General features: G+C 72.3%; 2 protein-coding genes across 4 annotated transcripts in view; one reads left to right on the top strand and one right to left on the bottom strand.

The window, feature by feature from the left end:
• Positions 1-5,957: 5,957 nt before the first annotated feature.
• On the top strand, positions 5,958-15,169 carry CYP21A2 (cytochrome P450 family 21 subfamily A member 2). Of its 3 annotated transcripts, XM_075918446.1 has the most exons (10): positions 5,958-6,270; positions 6,478-6,567; positions 6,783-6,937; positions 8,222-8,317; positions 8,798-8,905; positions 9,773-9,859; positions 11,055-11,273; positions 11,926-12,095; positions 13,320-13,423; positions 14,226-15,169. In XM_075918446.1, exons 1-10 carry the CDS (start codon positions 6,054-6,056, stop codon positions 14,471-14,473), a joined length of 1,494 nt encoding a protein of 497 aa, XP_075774561.1. In that variant the 5' UTR covers positions 5,958-6,053; the 3' UTR covers positions 14,474-15,169. The 3 variants fall into 3 exon arrangements, with proteins under 3 accessions (XP_075774561.1, XP_075774563.1, XP_075774562.1); XM_075918448.1 differs by lacking the exon at positions 6,478-6,567 and having other exon boundaries at positions 5,959-6,270; XM_075918447.1 differs by lacking the exon at positions 9,773-9,859 and having other exon boundaries at positions 5,959-6,270.
• Positions 15,170-17,141: 1,972 nt separating this feature from the next.
• Positions 17,142-19,408, bottom strand: part of LOC102459430 (tenascin-X) — a 91,830-nt gene continuing 89,563 nt past the window's right edge. The window contains 3 exon segments of the mRNA XM_075918443.1: positions 17,142-17,723; positions 18,797-18,960; positions 19,078-19,239. Of these exon segments, the coding sequence (XP_075774558.1) occupies positions 17,643-17,723; positions 18,797-18,960; positions 19,078-19,239 (407 nt within the window). The 3' untranslated portion in view covers positions 17,142-17,642.

Below are 19,408 nucleotides of genomic sequence, written 5' to 3'. Positions count from 1 at the left end.
GGCTGAGGCCTGGGCTGGGGGCCGGCCCCCTCCGGCTCCCCCCAGCGCCTCAGGACTCTCCACGGGCTGCACCCTCCCTCCATTCCCCCCGCGCTGCTTACTGCCCTGAGCCGCCAGCCGGAGCCAGCCGGAGCCGCCCTCCGCTCCTGGGGCCCGGTGGCTGTGCTGAGTTTTAGCTCCTCTCTGGCCCAGCGTCTCGCCCCGGCCCCGCCGTCCTGGGAGGGGGAGGGGCTAGCATTTCCCCCCCGGCCTGGCTGGGGGCGTGACCCTGGAACAGAGGAGGGAGCCCCCCCCGGATCGGGGGGCGCGCTGTATATAATGTGCACGCCAGCTGCTCTGAGTTCAATAAAGTTGGTTTGAAATAGTTCCCCCCCCCCCCCTCTTGGCTCCATCACAGCTCTTCTCGGGGGGGGGGGGGGGTCTGCCTGCTCTCAGGGGGCAGAACCTCCCCTGCCCCCTGTGGGAGCAACAGCCCCCGGCCCCAGCCTGCAGGGACTCACCTCCTGACCCAGGTACCTGTGGGCCCGGGCTGGGACGCTTTCCTCACGTCCTCGGACGCCTGCAGCCCCGGCTCCCGGGACGCTGGCGGGTGGAACCGAACCCGCGCTGGCCCCGGGGGGAGGGGGGCCTGGTACTGAAGGAGGCCGTGTCGAGCAGCAGGCAGAGAGGGAGCCGGCTTGGGATGCTTTGCCACAACGCCAGGCCGCACGCCAGGCCGCGGGACGGCAGCTGCTTTCAACACGGGGACCCTAAAATCCCTTTTCTCCCCCCAGCACGAGGGGCCCGTGGATCTCGGGGCCAGGCGCTCTCAGGGGGACCCTGTGACGTGGGGAGCAGTACACTCTGGATGCGCTTGTGGGTGACCCCTGTAAGCACCGCCTGGCGGGGGGCTCGGCTGAGGAGCCTGAGGTCACGTAGACAGGTCCCTGTCCCTGCCCAGCGGCTGAATTCCAGGCCTCCGTGCAGCTCTGCCCCTGGGGGGAGGTGGCCAGGAGAGATTCCTGCACGCAGCCCCCCCACCCCCAAAACTCCCTCCCCTTGTCACATTGAACCAGTCACATCCGGGCACTGAGCGCCCCTCTGCACGCAGCCCCCCCACCCCCAAAACTCCCTCCCCTTGTCACATTGAACAGTCACATCCGGGCACTGAGCGCCCCTCTGCACGCAGCCCCCCCGAACCCCCAAAACTCCCTCCCCTTGTCACATTGAACCAGTCACATCCGGGCACTGAGCGCCCCTCTGCACGCAGCCCCCCCCACCCCCAAAACTCCCTCCCCTTGTCACATTGAACCAGTCACATCCGGGCACTGAGCGCCCCTCTGCACGCAGCCCCCCCAAACCCCAAAACTCCCTCCCCTTGTCACATTGAACCAGTCACATCCGGGCACTGAGCGCCCCTCTGCACGCAGCCCCCCCACCCCCAAAACTCCCTCCCCTTGTCACATTGAACCAGTCACATCCGGGCACTGAGCGCCCCTCTGCACGCAGCCCCCCCCCACCCCCAAAACTCCCTCCCCTTGTCACACTGAACCAGTCACATCCGGGCACTGAGCACCCCTCTGCACGCAGCCCCCCCACCCCCAAAACTCCCCCCTTGTCACATTGAACCAGTCACATCCGGGCACTGAGCCCCTCTGCACGCAGCCCCCCCACCCCCAAAACTCCCCCCTTGTCACATTGAACCAGTCACATCCGGGCACTGAGCGCCCCTCTGCACGCAGCCCCCCCACCCCCAAAACTCCCTCCCCTTGTCACACTGAACCAGTCACATCCAGGCACTGAGCGCCCCTCTGCACGCAGCCCCCCCCACCCCCAAAACTCCCTCCCTTGTCACATTGAACCAGTCACATCCAGGCACTGAGCGCCCCCTCTGCACGCAGCCCCCCACCCCCAAAACTCCCTCCCCTTGTCACACTGAACCAGTCACATCCGGGCACTGAGCGCCCCTCTGCACGCAGCCCCCCCACCCCCAAAACTCCCCCCTTGTCACATTGAACCAGTCACATCCAGGCACTGAGCGCCCCCTCTGCACGCAGCCCCCCCACCCCCAAAACTCCCTCCCCTTGTCACATTGACCAGTCACATCCGGGCACTGAGCGCCCCTCTGCACGCAGCCCCCCCACCCCCCAAAACTCCCTCCCCTTGTCACATTGAACCAGTCACATCCGGGCACTGAGCGCCCCTCTGCACGCAGCCCCCCCACCCCCAAAACTCCCTCCCCTTGTCACATTGACCGGTCACATCCGGGCACTGAGCGCCCCTCTGCACGCAGCCCCCCCCCCACCCCCAAAACTCCCTCCCCTTGTCACATTGAACCAGTCACATCCGGGCACTGAGCGCCCCTCTGCACGCAGCCCCCCCACCCCCAAAACTCCCCCCTTGTCACATTGAACCAGTCACATCCGGGCACTGAGCGCCCCTCTGCACGCAGCCCCCCCACCCCCAAAACTCCCTCCCCTTGTCACATTGACCAGTCACATCCGGGCACTGAGCGCCCCTCTGCACGCAGCCCCCCCACCCCCAAAACTCCCTCCCCTTGTCACATTGACCAGTCACATCCAGGCACTGAGCGCCCCTCTGCACGCAGCCCCCCCACCCCCAAAACTCCCCCCTTGTCACATTGAACCAGTCACATCCGGGCACTGAGCGCCCCTCTGCACGCAGCCCCCCCACCCCCAAAACTCCCCCCTTGTCACATTGAACCAGTCACATCCGGGCACTGAGCGCCCCTCTGCACGCAGCCCCCCCACCCCCAAAACTCCCTCCCCTTGTAACATTGAACCAGTCACATCCGGGCACTGAGCGCCCCTCTGCACGCAGCCCCCCCACCCCCAAAACTCCCTCCCCTTGTCACATTGAACCAGTCACATCCGGGCACTGAGCGCCCCTCTGCACGCAGCCCCCCCACCCCCAAAACTCCCTCCCCTTGTCACATTGACCAGTCACATCCGGGCACTGAGCGCCCCTCTGCACGCAGCCCCCCCACCCCCAAAACTCCCTCCCCTTGTCACATTGACCAGTCACATCCGGGCACTGAGCGCCCCTCTGCACGCAGCCCCCCCACCCCTAAAACTCCCCCCTTGTCACATTGAACCAGTCACATCCGGGCACTGAGCGCCCCTCTGCACGCAGCCCCCCCACCCCCAAAACTCCCCCCTTGTCACATTGAACCAGTCACATCTGGGCACTGAGCGCCCCTCTGCACGCAGCCCCCCCACCCCCAAAACTCCCTCCCCTTGTAACATTGAACCAGTCACATCCGGGCACTGAGCGCCCCTCTGCACGCAGCCCCCCCACCCCCAAAACTCCCTCCCCTTGTCACACTGAACCAGTCACATCCGGGCACTGAGCGCCCCTCTGCATGCAGCCCCCCCACCCCCAAAACTCCCTCCCCTTGTCACACTGAACCAGTCACATCCGGGCACTGAGCGCCCCTCTGCACGCAGCCCCCCCACCCCCAAAACTCCCTCCCCTTGTAACATTGAACCAGTCACATCCGGGCACTGAGCGCCCCTCTGCACGCAGCCCCCCCACCCCCAAAACTCCCTCCCCTTGTCACACTGAACCAGTCACATCCGGGCACTGAGCGCCCCTCTGCATGCAGCCCCCCCACCCCCAAAACTCCCCCCTTGTCACATTGAACCAGTCACATCCGGGCTCTGCACGGGGAGGCTCCCCGAGGGCCCTCTGCACGCAGCCCACCCCCAGACCCCGAAAGCTTCCCCACCGCAAGGCTGACAGCCTGGCGTGGCCGGTCGAAGGGCCCTCCTGGAGCAGGCGCCTGGGGCGGGTGAGGGGCACCCGGGCGGATGCCAGGGGCTGGCAGGGGAAACCAGACGCCCCCCCCATCAGACGCCAGGCACAAAGCACCCGAGCCGGCGACGGGGGCCCCATTTTGCCGTGTGTCTAGCGCAGGCGAGATGCCTTTCAGGCGCGGGCCTGGCCCGGAATGGAGCTACTGGTTATGCAGCAGGGCTGGGGGGCAGGAGGGAGGGGCACCGGCGGGGCTGGGGCACAGGGGCTGTGGGGCAGAGTGAGGGGGCTGACAGTGTGGGGGGGCTTTCTGCTCTGTACCCCGGTGTCCCCCCGGGGTAATCCCGATGTGGATTGGCCCAGACACCTCGTCCCAGCCTGAGCAGATAACAAGGCTGGGGGGAGGGATGAACACCTGGTTGGGGGGCAGGATCTGGGAGCGAGGCAATTGCTGTAGGAAACAGCCTAAGCTGAGGGCCTGGGGGGGGCGGTGATGGACCCCACCCCAAGGGGTCTGAGCATCCTGGCCCTGACTCCTGTAGCCAGACGTCTGTGCTGGGCGGTGCCCTGGAGAAGCGATGACCCCCCCGTTCTACCAGCCGGCAGAGTCTGTTCTGGCTGCTACGGGGGTGCAGGCTCGGGGGTCCCTGACGTGCCGTCACAAGGGGCACCGGGCTCCCCATACCCACTCCCACCCCGCAGCCCCCCTGGAATGCCCCTCTGGCGACGGGGCAGTGCGCAGGGAAACTGAGGCGCACACCCTGGTTCCTACAGCTCAACCCACCCTCCCGTCGCCCCTTGGGAGACGGTCTCGTCGCGGGGCGCAGGGGGGCAGCAGCCGGGGGAGGACCCTGGGACCTGCCCCCTTTGGGCCCTTTTAGCTCCCAGATTCAGCCCTGACCCCCCATGGGTGGGGGCCTTCCCGCCGTTCCCATGGCAACCGGGCCCTCCCCAGGGTCATGGGCACCGACCAAGGCTGTAGGATGATTTGTGCTGACAGACACCCAAGGCCAGGACGGGGCTTCCCTGCTGGCTCCCTGGGGCCCCTGGCTCTGGGGAGGGGCGGGTACCTGCAGCCCCCAACCTGGCACCGGGATGCGGCTGGCTCTGGGGAGGGGCGGGTACCTGCAGCCCCCAGCCTGGCACTGGGATGCGGCTGGCTCTGGGGAGGGGCGGGTACCTGCAGCCCCCAGCCTGGCACTGGGATGCGGCTGGCTCTGGGGAGGGGCGGGTACCTGCAGCCCCCAGCCTGGCACTGGGATGCGGCTGGCTCTGGGGAGGGGCGGGTACCTGCAGCCCCCAGCCTGGCACTGGGATGCGGCTGGCTCTGGGGAGGGGCGGGTACCTGCAGCCCCCAGCCTGGCACTGGGATGCGGCTGGCTCTGGGGAAGGACGGGTACCTGCAGCCCCCAGCCTGGCACCGGGATGCGGCTGGCTCTGGGGAGGGGCGGGTACCTGCAGCCCTCAGCCCGGCACTGGGATGCGGCTGGCTCTGGGGAGGGGCGGGTACCTGCAGCCCCCAGCCTGGCACTGGGATGCAGCTGGCTCTGGGGAGGGACGGGTACCTGCAGCCCTCAGCCCGGCACCGGGATGCGGCTGGCTCTGGGGAGGGACGGGTACCTGCAGCCCCCAGCCCGGCACTGGGATGCGGCTGGCTCTGGGGAGGGGCGGGTACCTGCAGCCCCCAGCCCGGCACTGGGATGCGGCTGGCTCTGGGGAGCTGCACAGAACACATTGGTGGACCAGGGACCCCAGGCGGAGCTGGCTGTGGTGGTGGGGGGTTTATTTAACCCTTCCCTCCACCCCCTGCATCTTCCTTTTCCATCCTTCCCATCCCATTTCTGAGGTGGGGCCGGACTGGGGGGCTGCAGATCAGGAGGGAGGGGCACAGGAGGGGCTGCGGGTTGGGAGGGGTGCCAGCCAGGCTGGGGGCAGAGGGGCGTAAGGGGGCCGTGGGTCGGGAGGAGGGATGCTGGGTCGGGGGCGCTGGCAGGGCGGGAGGCACGGGGGATGTGGGCGGGGAGGGGATCGCCGGGGGGACGTGGGGGGGCTGTGGGTCGGGAGGGGTGCCAGCCAGGCTGGGGGCAGAGGGGGTAAGGAGGCTGTGGGTCGGGAGGAGGGATGCTGGGAGGGGCCTGTGGGTCGGGGGCGCTGGCAGGGCGGGAGGCACTGGGATGTGGGCGGGGAGGGGATCGCCGGGGGGGCGTGGGGGGCGCCCTGCGTCACTCCCGTCTCACCAAGGCCCCGTGACGAAGGGTGCGGGCGCTTTATAGCGAGGCCAGTCCCGGGGGGCCCCAGCCATGCTGACGGTCGCCCTCCTGCTGCTGCTGCTGGTGCTGCTGGCCCTGGCCGTGCTGGGGGACAGGCGGGGGTCCAGCCTGGAGGCCCTGCCCGGCCCCCGAGCCCTGCCCCTGGTGGGGGGGCTGCCCCACATGCTGCACCCCAGGCTGCCCCTGCACCTGCAGGCGCTCGCCCGCCGCTACGGGCCCATCTTCCGGCTCCGCTTCGGGGTCAAAGGTGAGGGGGGCCAGGGACCCTCTGCCCCGCTGTGACCCACTGCCCCTCATGTGGCCTGGCACCTCCCCTGGGCCCCTTTCCAGCCCCCGCCACCCTCCTCCTTCTCCCGGGCCCCCTGCTCTCCCGGGGCCCCCCACTAACCCAGCCCACCCCTGCCGTCTGGGGGGCAATGGGGTGCAGCTGACCCCCTGCCGCATGTCCCCACAGACGTGGTGGTGCTGAGCAGCGTGGAGGGCATCCGCCAGGCGCTGACCCAGAAATGGTCCGATTTTGCCGGGCGCCCACCGAGCTTTGTCGGTAACTGGGGCTGAGGGGTAGGAAAGGGGTGGGGCCAGCTTTTGGGGGGAGGGATTGACGGGAGGGGGCATGCGGGGGAGGGAAATTGGGCAGTGTCGGCCGCTCTGACACCTGGCTTCCCAGGCACCACCATCGGTAGGGTTCAGAGTGAACGCAGGGCACTAGGTGGGTGGGGCTCTCTCCCACCCAGTCACTTACCCTTCTCCCCCCCCCAGGGGATCTCATGTCGCTGGGGGGCCACGACCTGTCCCTGGGCGACTTCACCCCCAGCTGGCGGCTGCAGCGCAAGGTGGCGCATTCGGCCCTGGTCCGCACCCAGCGCCTCCACATGGACACGGTGCTGGGGGCGCAGGCTGCCGCGCTCTGCCAGGTGAGGAGCCCGCTCCGGCCCCGGGGCACCCAGGGACCCCCCTTTGCCCTTGGGGACCCCCCATCACCTCTGGAACCCGCTAGGGACCCCCTTTGCCCTTGGAGACCCCCATCACCTCTGGAACCCGCTAGGGACCCCCTTTGCCCTTGGAGACCCCCATCACCTCTGGAACCTGCTAGGGACCCCCCTTTGCCCTTGGGGACCCCCCTTCGCTCCCTGGGATCCCCGGGACCCCCCCTTTGCCCTTAGGAACCCCCCTTCACTCCCTGGGACCCCCCTTTGCCCTTGGGGACCCCCCTTCGCTCCCTGGGATCCCCGGGACCCCCCCTTTGCCCTTAGGAACCCCCCTTCACTCCCTGGGACCCCCCTTTGCCCTTGGAGACCCCCATCACCTCTGGAACCCGCTAGGGACCCCCTTTGCCCTTGGAGACCCCCATCACCTCTGGAACCTGCTAGGGACCCCCCTTTGCCCTTGGAGACCCCCATCACCTCTGGAACCCGCTAGGGACCCCCTTTGCCCTTGGAGACCCCCATCACCTCTGGAACCCGCTAGGGACCCCCCTTTGCCCTTGGGGACCCCCCTTCACTCCCTGGGACCCCCAGGACCCCCCCTTTGCCCTTAGGAACCCCCCTTCACTCCCTGGGACCCCCCTTTGCCCTTGGGGACCCCCTCACTCCTGGGACCCCCTTTGACCTGGGGAACCCCCTTCACTCCCTGGGACCCCCAGGACCCTCGCTTTGACTTGGGAATCCCCCTTCACTCCCTGGGACCCCCAGGACCCTCGCTTTGACTTGGGAATCCCCCTTCACTCCCTGGGACCCCCAGGACCGCCCCTTTGCCCTGGGGAACCCCCCTTTGCTCCCTGGGACCCCCAGGACCCCCCTTTGCCCTTGGGGACCCCCCTTCGGTCCCTGGGACCCCCAGGACCCCCCTTTGCCCTTGGAGACCCCCATCACCTCTGGAACCCGCTAGGGACCCCCCTTTGCCCTTGGGGACCCCCTTCACTCCCTGGGACCCCCTTTGCCCTGGGTAACCCCCCTTCACTCCCTGGGACCCCCCTTTGCCCTTGGGGACCCCCTTCACTCCTGGGACCCCCTTTGTCCTTGGGGACCCCCTCACTCCTGGGACCCCCTTTGCCCTGGGTAACCCCCCTTCACTCCCTGGGACCCCCCTTTGCCCTTGGGGACCCCTTTGTCCTCTGGAGGGCGCTCGCCTTGGCATCGGGGCCCATGGCCCAGTGGGGGGGCTGTTTCTGGGGCCCCCTCATCAGTCTCTGCCCCCAGATTTTCCGTAGCTATGGGGGAGCCGCGGTGGACGTGGCCCAAGACTTCTCGCTGCAGACCTGTCGCACCATTAGCGCCCTAGCCTTCGGCCCCATGGTGAGCCCGGCCGGGGGCCCAGGCGTCCGGGGGGGGGGGGCGGGCGTGCACCCCAGGGACCCAGGCGTCCGGGGCGGGGGCCGGGCGTGCACCCCAGGGACCCAGGCGTCGAGGGGGGGGGGCCGGGCATGCACCCCAGGGACCCAGGCGTCGGGGGGGGGGGGAGCCGGGCGTGCACCCCAGGGACCCAGGCGTCGGGGGGGGGGGAGCGGGCGTGCACCCCAGGGACCCAGGCGTCGGGGGGGGGGGAGCCGGGCGTGCACCCCAGGGACCCAGGCGTCGGGGGGGGGGGAGCGGGCGTGCACCCCAGGGACCCAGGCGTCGGGGGGGGGGAGCCGGGCGTGCACCCCAGGGACCCAGGCGTCGGGGGGGGGGAGCCGGGCGTGCACCCCAGGGGCCCAGGCATCCGGGAGGGGGGCCGGGCGTACGGGGGGGGCCGGGGGAGGCCCCGGGGGCTCCATCTCGCTCCCGCCCCCCCAGACGCCGGACGACGCTGCCATCCAGGCCATTCACCGCTGCATCACGGAGCTGGTGGAGCTGTGGGGCCGCGGGGCGGTGCAGGCGCTGGACTCGCTGCCCCTGCTGCGGGTGAGGGGCGCCGGGATCAGCGGGGCCGGCAGGGGGCGCTACGGGGGGGGAAGGGGCCGGCAGGGGGCGCTACGGGGGGGAAGGGGCCGGCAGGGGGCGCTATGGGAGGGGGGAGGCCGGCAGCGGGCGCTACGGGGGGAAGGGGCCGGCAGGGGGCGCTATGGGAGGAGGGGAGGCCGGCAGGGGGCGCCACGGGGGGAAGGGGCCGGCAGGGGGCGCTATGGGAGGGGGGAGGCCGGCAGGGGGCGCTACGGGGGGAAGGGGCCGGCAGGGGGCGCTATGGGAGGGGGGAGGCCGGCAGGGGGCGCTACGGGGGGAAGGGGCCGGCAGGGGGCGCTATGGGAGGGGGGGGAGGCCGGCAGGGCGCGCTGGGGGGGAGGGGCCGGCAGGGGGCGCTACGGGGGGAAGGGGCCGGCAGGGGGCGCTATGGGAGGGGGAAGGGGCCGGCAGGGGGCGCTACGGGGGGAAGGGGCCGGCAGGGGGCGCTATGGGAGGGGGGGGGGAGGCCGGCAGGGCGCGCTGGGGGGGAGGGGCCGGCAGGGGGCGCTATGGGAGGGGGGAGGCCGGCAGGGGGCGCTGGGGGGAAGGGGCCGGCAGGGGGCGCTATGGGAGGGGGGGAGGCCAGCAGGCGGCGCTGGGGGGGAGGGGCCGGCAGGGGGCGCTATGGGAGGGGGGGAGGCCAGCAGGCGGCGCTGGGGGGGGAGGGGCCGGCAGGGGGCGCTATGGGAGGGGGGAGGCCGGCAGGGGGCGCTGGGGGGAGGGGCCGGCAGGGGGCGCTATGGGAGGGGGGAGGCCGGCAGGGGGCGCTGGGGGGGAGGGGCCGGCAGGGGGCGCCGCCCCCCGCTGACTCCCGGGGTCCCCCCCCAGCTGTTCCCGAACGGGACCCTGCGGCGGTTCCTCCGGCAGGTCCAGTTCCGAGACGCCTTCGTCCGGGCCCAGATCCAGCAGCACCAGGTGGGGGTGGGGGCGGGGTCTGCTAGTGGGGTGGGATGTGTCCCTGAGGGCAGGGAATGGGGGGGGGCAGTGTGAGCAGGTCTCGTGTGGGGGTGGAGTTTGGGGGTCTGTGGGCTGGGAGTGGGTATGGGGTGAGGTTCGGGGGGGTCTGTGGGTGCGAGTGGGTATGGGGTGAGGTTTGGGGGGGTCGGTGGGTGCGAGTGGGTATGGGGTGAGGTTCGGGGGGTCTGTGGGTGCGAGTGGGTATGGGGTGAGGTTCAGGGGGGTCTGTGGGCTGCGAGTGGGTATGGGGTGAGGTTCAGGGGGGTCTGTGGGCTGGGAGTGGGTATGGGGTGAGGTTTGGGGGGTCTGTGGGTGCGAGTGGGTATGGGGTGAGGTTTGGGGGGTCTGTGAGGTTTGGGGGGTCGGTGGGCTGGGAGTGGGTATGGAGTGAGGTTTGGGGGGGGTCTGTGGGCTGCGAGTGGGTATGGGGTGAGGTTTGGGGGGGTCTGTGGGTGCGAGTGGGTATGGGGTGAGGTTTGGGGGGTCGGTGGGCTGGGAGTGGGTATGGAGTGAGGTTTGGGGGGGTCTGTGGGCTGCGAGTGGGTATGGGGTGAGGTTTGGGGGGTCGGTGGGCTGGGAGTGGGTATGGGGTGAGGTTTTGGGGGGGTCGGTGGGCTGCGAGTGGGTATGGAGTGAGGTTTGGGGGGGTCTGTGGGCTGCGAGTGGGTATGGGGTGAGGTTCGGGGGGGTCTGTGGGCTGCGAGTGGGTATGGGGTGAAGTTTGGGGGGGTCTGTGGGCTGCGAGTGGGTATGGGGTGAGGTTTGGGGGGGTCTGTGGGTGCGAGTGGGTATGGGGTGAGGTTTGGGGAGTCTGTGGGCTGCAAGTGGGTATGGGGTGAGGTTTGGGGGGGTCGGTGGGCTGGGAGTGGGTATGGGGTGAGGTTTGGGGGGTCTGTGGGTGCAAGTGGGTATGGGGTGAGGTTCGGGGGGTCTGTGGGTGCGAGTGGGTATGGCGTGAGGTTCAGGGGGGTCTGTGAGCTGGGAGTGGGGAATGGGGGGGTCTGTGGGGTGGGAATGGGAGATGGAGGCTGGGGGTGTCTCTGGTGCGGGGACGGGGCTTGGGGGTTCACAGATGCGAAGTTACGGGGTGAGGCTTGGGGGGGTCAGTAGGTTGGGGGTTCGGGCTTAGGGGTCCCCCGTGTCTGTCTCCCAGGAGTCGCCGAGCCCGGAGGGCGCCCGGGACGTGGTGGACCACATGCTGCAGCTGCTGGGGGAGCGGCGGGAGATGGGGGGCGGGGGGGACCCCACGGCAGAGGGGGGCCTCACCCCGGAGCACATTCACATGGCCCTTGTTGACCTCTTCATCGGGGGCACCGAGACCACGGCGTCCCTGCTCACCTGGGCCGTGGCCTTCCTGCTGCATCACCCCCAGGTGAGCCCCGAACCCCCAAATCCCCGGAGCCCCATGGGGCGGGTTGCGTCCCAGGAACCCCCCTGAGCTGCTGGTCCCACGCACCACTGAGCCGCCTTCCTGCCCCCTGGGGCGCCCCACCCCCCATCCTGCGGGGCTCCCCCGGCCAAGGCACAGAGTTGGGGGGCACAGCCCCCCGCAGAGCGCCTCGGACCCCGAACCGGCCCCGTCCCTGCCCCCTGGGCCGGGCCCACTTTGCATAAAGCATCGGTTCTGCATCCTCATTCATATTCATGAGCTCATTTTCATAAACCATGGGGGGGCCATGACACCCCATACTCCTGAGTCCCCCAGCCCCCCCCCCCCCGTTCGCCTAGGCTGTGGCCTCCCTGCTGCCCCACACCCCTCAGCCCCCCGACAGTCCCTGCAGTCCGGAGCCCCCCGACTTCTGCACCCCCATTCTCACCCCCGCCGTAGTCTCCCCTCAAACGCCCCCTCCCGCGACGGCCCTGCACGCACTGGTGGGGGGCGGGCGTCCTGGGGGTCTCTGCAGGTGAGCAGGGTCAAGTCGGCCCCTGCCTCAGTTTCCCCATCTATATGGCCGGCGGGATGAGTAGGGGTGACCGCTGACAAGGGGGGGCTCTAAGGGGTCAGCCTCCATGGGTCCCCACAGATCCAAGACGGGATCTACGCGGAGCTGCAACGTGTCCTGGGCCCCCAGCGCCCCCTCACTTATGGGGACCGGGAGCACCTGCCCCTACTGAGCGCCACCATCTCCGAGACACTGCGCATGCGCCCCGTGGCGCCGCTCGCCCTGCCCCACCGCACCACGCGGGACACCAGGTACTGCCCCACGGCGCCACCCCACGGCTCCTGCTCCCCCCCTCCCCTGCCCCACCGCACCACGCGGGACACCAGGTACTGCCCCACGGCGCCACCCCACGGCCCCTGCTTCCCCCTCCCCTGCCCCACCGCACCACGCGGGACACCAGGTACTGCCCCACGGCGCCACCCCACGGCCCCTGCTCCCCCCTCCCCTGCCCCACCGCACCACGCGGGACACCAGGTACTGCCCCACGGCGCCACCCCACGGCCCCTGCTCCCCCCTCCCCTGCCCCACCGCACCACGCGGGACACCAGGTACTGCCCCACGGCGCCACCCCACGGCCCCTGCTCCCCCCTCCCCTGCCCCACCGCACCACGCGGGACACCAGGTACTGCCCCACGGCGCCACCCCACGGCCCCTGCTTCCCCCTCCCCTGCCCCACTGCACCACGCGGGACACCAGGTACTGCCCCACGGCGCCACCCCACGGCTCCTGCTCCCCCCCTCCCCTGCCCCACCGCACCACGCGGGACACCAGGTACTGCCCCACGGCGCCACCCCACGGCCCCTGCTCCCCACTCCCCTGCCCCACCGCACCACGCGGGACACCAGGTACTGCCCCACGGCGCCACCCCACGGCCCCTGCTCCCCCCTCCCCTGCCCCCCCGCACCACGCGGGACACCAGGTACTGCCCCACGGCGCCACCCCACGGCCCCTGCTCCCCCCTCCCCTGCCCCACCGCACCACGCGGGACACCAGGTACTGCCCCACTGCGCCACCCCACGGCCCCTGCTCCCCCCTCCCCTGCCCCACCGCACCACGCGGGACACCAAGTACTGCCCCACGGCGCCACCCCACGGCCCCTGCTCCCCCCTCCCCTGCCCCACCGCACCACGCGGGACACCAGGTACTGCCCCACGGCGCCACCCCACGGCCCCTGCTCCCCCCTCCCCTGCCCCACCGCACCACGCGGGACACCAGGTACTGCCCCACGGCGCCACCCCACGGCCCCTGCTCCCCCCTCCCCTGCCCCACTGCACCACGCGGGACACCAGGTACTGCCCCACGGCGCCACCCCACGGCCCCTGCTCCCCCCTCCCCTGCCCCACCGCACCACGCGGGACACCAGGTACTGCCCCAAGGCGCCAGCCCCCGCCCTGCCCCACGGTCCCCCCCATCTGCCACCTCCCTGCCCCTGGCTTCCCTACCCCCCCCCTCTGACCCTCCCCCCGGCTCTGCAGCCTCCTGGGCTTCGCCATCCCCAAGGGCACCACCGTGATCGCCAACCTCTTCGCGGCGCAGCACGACGAGACCCTCTGGAGCCGCCCCCTGGAGTTCAGGCCGGGTACTGCGGGGCCCCGCTGCCCTCGGGGGGCCGGGCGCTGCCCCCACACGCCGGGTGGCCGGGTCCTACGGGGGGGGGGGGCTGGGTCCCCGGGTCTCTGGGGGGGAGGGGCAGGTGCCGGGGTGCCCGGTTCTCTGGGGGCGGGGCGGGTGCTGGGGTACGCGGTTCTCTGGGGCGGGTGCCGGGGCCCCAGTACTCTCGGGGGGCGGGCGGGCGCCGGAGTTCCCGGTTCTCTTGGAGGGGGGGGCGGGTGCCGGGGTCCCTGATTCTCTCGGGGGGGGACACCAGGGTGCCCGGTTCTCTGGGGGGAGGGGCGGGCGCCGGGGTACCCGGTTCTCTTGGGGGGCGGGTGCCGGGGCCCCAGTTCTCCTGGAGGGGGGGCGGGTGCCGGGGTCCCCGGTTCTCTCGAAGGGGGGGCGGGTGCCGGGGCCCCCGGTTCTCTCGAAGGGGGGGCGGGTGCCGGGGCCCCCGGTTCTCTCGAAGGGGGGGCGGGCGCCGGGGTCCCCAGTTCTCTCGAAGGGGGGACGGGCGCCGGGGCCCCAGTTCTCCTGGAGGGGGGGCGGGTGCCGGGGTCCCCGGTTCTCTCGAAGGGGGGGCGGGTGCCGGGGCCCCCGGTTCTCTCGAAGGGGGGGCGGGCGCCGGGGCCCCCAGTTCTCTCGGAGGGGGGGCGGGTGCCGGGGCCCCCGGTTCTCTCGGAGGGGGGGCGGGTGCCGGGGCCCCCGGTTCTCTCGGAGGGGGGGCGGGCGCCGGGGTGCCCGGTTCCCCCGGGGGGGCCGCCCCGTCTGAGGCCTGTCTCCCGCAGAGCGGTTCCTGGAGGCGGAGCCCCGCCTGGCCCAGCGCCTCCTGCTGCCCTTCAGCTGCGGGGCCCGGGCCTGCCTGGGGGAGAGCCTGGCCCGGGCCGAGATCTTCATCTTCCTGGGCTGCCTCCTGCGGGACTTTCGGCTGCTGCCGCCCGCGCCCGGCGCCCTCCCGTCCCTGCAGGGCCTCTTCGGCACCGTGGTGCGCTGCGCCCCCTTCCGCGTGCGCCTCCTGCCCCGGGCCCCCCCCTAGGGCGCTGCCCCCCTCCGCGTGCGCCTCCTGCCCCGGGGCCCCCCCTAGGGCGCTGCCCCCCTTCCCCGTGCGCCTCCTGCCCCGGCCCCCCCCCCTAGGGCGCTGCCCCCCTTCCGCGTGCGCCTCCTGCCCCGGGGCCCCCCCTAGGGCGCTGCCCCCCTCCGCGTGCGCCTCCTGCCCCGGGGCCCCCCCTAGGGCGCTGCCCCCTTCCGCGTGCGCCTCCTGCCCCGGGGCCCCCCCTAGGGCGCTGCCCCCCTCCGCGTGCGCCTCCTGCCCCGGGGCCCCCCCTAGGGCGCTGCCCCCCCTTCCGCGTGCGCCTCCTGCCCCGGGGCCCCCCCTAGGGCGCTGCCCCCTTCCGCGTGCGCCTCCTGCCCCGGGGCCCCCCCTAGGGCGCTGCCCCCCTTCCCCGTGCGCCTCCTGCCCCGGCCCCCCCCCTAGGGCGCTGCCCCCCTCCGCGTGCGCCTCCTGCCCCGGGGCCCCCCCTAGGGCGCTGCCCCCCTTCCCCGTGCGCCTCCTGCCCCGGCCCCCCCCCCTAGGGCGCTGCCCCCCTTCCGCGTGCGCCTCCTGCCCCGGGGCCCCCCCTAGGGCGCTGCCCCCCTCCGCGTGCGCCTCCTGCCCCGGGGCCCCCCCTAGGGCGCTGCCCCCTTCCGCGTGCGCCTCCTGCCCCGGGGCCCCCCCTAGGGCGCTGCCCCCCTCCGCGTGCGCCTCCTGCCCCGGGCCCCCCCCTAGGGCGCTGCCCCCCTTCCCCGTGCGCCTCCTGCCCCGGGCTCCCCCTAGGGCGCTGCCCCCCCTCCGTGTGTGCCTCCTGCCCCGGGGCCCCCCCTAGGGCGCTGCCCCCCTTCCGCGTGCGCCTCCTGCCCCGGGGCCCCCCCTAGGGCGCTGCCCCCCTTCCCCGTGCGCCTCCTGCCCCGGGGCCCCCCCTAGGGCGCTGCCCCCCTTCCGCGTGTGCCTCCTGCCCCGGGGCCCCCCCTAGGGCGCTGCCCCCCTTCCCGCGTGTGCCTCCTGCCCCGGGGCCCCCCCTAGGGCGCTGCCCCCCTTCCCCGTGCGCCTCCTGCCCCGGGGCCCCCCCTAGGGCGCTGGCCCCCCTTCCCCGTGCGCCTCCTGCCCCGGGCCCCTCCCTAAGGCGCTGCCCCCCTTCCCCGTGCGCCTCCTGCCCCGGGCCCCCCCCTAAGGCGCTGCCCCCCCTCCGCGTGCGCCTCCTGCCCCGGGCCCCCCCCCCAGGGCGCTGCCCCCCCTCCGCGTGCGCCTCCTGCCCCGGGCCCCCCCAAGAGCCATAGAACCTTGTGGGGTGCTGCCCCCTTCCTCCTCCTGCCCCAGGTAACCCCTCTTGGCCTCCCCAGGACCCCCACTGATACCCTTGTGACATAGTGTGTGTGTGCCTCAGTTTCCCTCCCCTCCCCTCCCCTCCACAGCTCTCTCTGCAGGAGGGCGAAGAGGCCAGGCAGGACTCCCTGGGGAGGCGCGTCAGTGTCTCCCCTCCTGGGGACATGGGGACAACAGAGACCCCTTGGGTCTGGGCGCAGGACAAGGCCGGGGGCGGGGCGCGGGGGGCCAGTTGCTGGGGGGGTTGATGCGGTCGGAGCCTGGGGAAGCGCAGAGGAAGCCGACTCCCCAGTCCAGGGGGTTCAGGAGCCTGTGGGACCCCCCCCCCCCCGCAGGGATCAGGCCTGCGCTGTGTCTGGGAGCAGCAATAAACCCATCTGTGCTCTACCAGCCGGCTGAGAGTCCTCTCTGGCTGAGGGCGGGGGGCAGGGGCGGGGGGCTCCCCGATGTGCCGTCACAACCCTCACCCCTCGTGAGCCCACATCTCCCCAGTTCCCCCCAGGGTCCCGGCTGACACAGGCCCCCCCCCCGTGAGTTCTTGTGACTGGGGGGGGGGGGAGATTCTGGGGGGTTTATTTCCCTTGTTCCGTGGCAGGAGATTTCTACCGGCCTGCAGTATCCCCAGGTGTGTGCCTCAGTTTCCCTAGCGTGGTGGGGGGTGGAGATTTTTGGGGGGGTGGCCTCCCCTCTGGGCACAGCGGCTGATGCTTCTGTCACCAGAGCCGGGAGGGGGGGGGGCCCACAACCAGGTGACCCCTTTTGCTTGTGCGGGGCTGCTGGGTTGTGATTGAGCCTGGCTGGCTTGGGGGGCAGAGATGGAGGGTGGGGCCCTGGCTCTGCCTGCCCCCCCTCCAAGCTGGGCTGCCCAGTCTGCCCCACGCTGGGTCCCTGGGACCAATGACCTTCCTGGGCCCCCTGCCATCTGGGAGCCCCCCGGCTGCGGGTGGGGGGCGCAGGGCCCGGGGGTCCCGTACCTTGGTGACAGTGCTGGACACGGGAGCCCCAGGAGTGGGGGGGCACATCTGATCCCACAATCCCCACAGAACCAGCCTGAGATCAGGCCGGGCTGGAGAGGGGCCGGGCCGCCCCCCTGGGGCTGGGCTGTACCCCAGGGGTCCCACTGCCCTATTCCCTGGTATTCACCCTCTCCCAGTGACCCAGAACCCCCCCCCACCATGGCTCCCCACTGAGCTCCCGTCTGCTCTGGGTCCCCGAGACCGTCCCACCACCCGCCTGCATCCTTCCAGGCCATGGGGTGTGCCCCCCTCCTGCCCCGGGCGCCCCAGGGCTGCTTCCACTCCCCTTCCCCCACAGTCTCCCACGTGCGGGGGTGGGTGGGTTCGTAACCGTTTCAGCTGGTTTATTAATATATACACTATGTTGCTCGATAGACTCTGTACAGACCCCCTGAGAACCCCCTTAACTCTGCCCCCACTCGCCCCGCACCCCCCCGGCTCCGCCCAGCCCGAGGGCCGCCCCTGCGCCGCGCCAGGGAAGAAAGGTGCTTGGGGCCCATCCGCCGCCGTCGGGGGTCGCTGCTGCGTCCCCTGCCTGCCCCACAGGCCCCCCTGCTCCTGAGTGGGAGGGGATGGGAACAGCTGGGGGGGCAGGACTCCTGGGTTCCATGTGCTCCCCCCACCGGGCTGGTGCCGTGACCCCTATGGGGGACGGGGGAGGAGACGGGTGAGTGGCGGGGGAGGGGAGGGAATGTAGGGGTGGGGCCATCTCTAGGGGAGGGGCGCTCGATGGGGGGGATGCCCCGGCGCCCCCTGGTGGCACCCAGCAGTGCTGCAGCCTCTCTCGCTCGCTCGCTCTCCCTCGTGCGTCCGTCTGTCCGGCCGGCGGCTCAGCCCCGCTGCGGCCGCATTTTCATCTCCGTGAAGGGGATTGAGAACTCGAAGCCCTTCCAGTTAAACCAGTTCACGCCCTGCGGGGGGGGGGGGGGCAGGGAGAGGGGGTGAGAACCGGGGGAGGGGGAGAGCCCTTCCTGCTGGAACAGCGCTCGGCTGTGACTCGGTTTCCCCACAGGTTTGCACTGGCTGCCTGCTGGGCAGCAAGGCCAGAAGATCCCCCCACCCCTCCCAGCGGGGAGACGACACAAACAGCCCCCCCCAGCGTCGGGGCTCCCAGCTGGGCGAGGGCCTGGGGTCCAGGGGGGACCCAGGTGGCCAGGCGGGGACCCAGGCATCGGGGGGGACCCAGGTGCCTGGAGGAGGACCGAGGCAATCATGCGAGGCCCCAGGTACCAAGGGGGGGACCCAAGCGGCCAGGGGGGACCCAGGTGCCTGGGGGAGCCCACAGGAGGCCAGTGGGGGGACCCAGGAGGCCAGTGGGGGGACCCAGGCATTGGGGGAGGCCCCAGGCGGCCGGGGGGGACCCAGGAGGCCAGGGGGGACCCAGGAGGCCAGGGGGGGGGCCCAGGCGGCCAGTGGGGGAGGCCCTAGGTGGCCAGGGGGGGACCCAGGAGGCCAGTGGGGGAGGCCCCAGGCGGCCAGGGGGGGACCCAGGAGGCCGGGGGGGGCCCAGGCATTGGGGGAGGCCCAGGCGGCCAGGGGGGGACCCAGGCATTGGGGGAGGCCCCAGGTGGCCAGGGGGGGACCCAGGAGGCCAGGGGGGGCCCAGGCGGCCGGGGGGGGACCCAGGCATTGGGGGAGGCCCCAGGCGGCCAGGGGGGGACCCAGGCATTGGGGGAGGCCCCAGGCGGACAGGGGGGACCCAGGAGGCCGGGGGGGAGGCCCCAGGTGGCTGGGGGGGACCCAGGCGGCCAGTGGGGGAGGCCCCAGGTGGCCGGGGGGGACCCAGGCGGCCAGTGGGGGGACCCAGGCATTGGGGGAGGCCCCAGGCAGCCGGGGGGGGGGGGGGACCCAGGCATTGGGGGAGGCCCCAGGCGGCCAGGGGGGGACCCAGGCATTGGGGGAGGCCCCAGGCGGCCGGGGGGGACCCAGGAGGCCGGGGGGGGGGCCCAGGCGGCCGTGCGAGGCCCAGGGGTCCGGGCCGTACCTGGTGGTCGCGGCCGCTGCCGTAGAGGCCGTTGAGGTTGGCGTAGTGGCAGTTCCGGTACCACCAGGCCCCGCGGTAGGACACGGCGCAGGGCGTCAGCAGCCGGTTCGGGTCCCGGTCCCGTGTCGAGAACACGCTGCCCGAGTGGTAGCTCAGCGCATCACCTGGGGGGGCGGGGGGAGGTGAGAGGGGAAACTCCCCCTCCCACCCCTGGGCTCCTCCGCCCACTGCCCCCCAACACTGCCCCCCATCTCCTCCCCCCCCGGCCCCGCGCCCCTCACCGGCCGTGCCGCGGTAGCCGCCCACGTGCAGGCGGTAATACTCGCTGGCGGGGTCGACCCGGAAGCGCTGGTACTGGGCGTACACGGCCTCGGCGCCGGCCCGCAGGTCCACCCGCAGCTCCTGCTCCCCCGCGGCCGTCAGCTGGTGCAGCGCCTCGTTCCCTGGGGGCGGCAGGCCTGGGTTCGTGTCCCTGCTCCGCCGGCGGAGGGCGGAGGGCAGCTCGGCCGGGGCTCTGGCCAGGCTCGGGGAGGGAGGGGTGTCTAGTGGTTGGGGCGGGGGTGGGGGCCCCGACGCCTGGGTTCTCTCCCCGTGTGTGAAGAAGGGGGAGGG

This window comes from Pelodiscus sinensis, unplaced genomic scaffold (genome assembly GCF_049634645.1).
Source record: "Pelodiscus sinensis isolate JC-2024 unplaced genomic scaffold, ASM4963464v1 ctg203, whole genome shotgun sequence".
In the NCBI taxonomy this organism is placed as follows: Eukaryota; Metazoa; Chordata; order Testudines; family Trionychidae; genus Pelodiscus; species Pelodiscus sinensis.
Note: the sequence above shows the minus strand (reverse complement) of the source record. Positions and strands in the feature narration are given on the sequence as shown.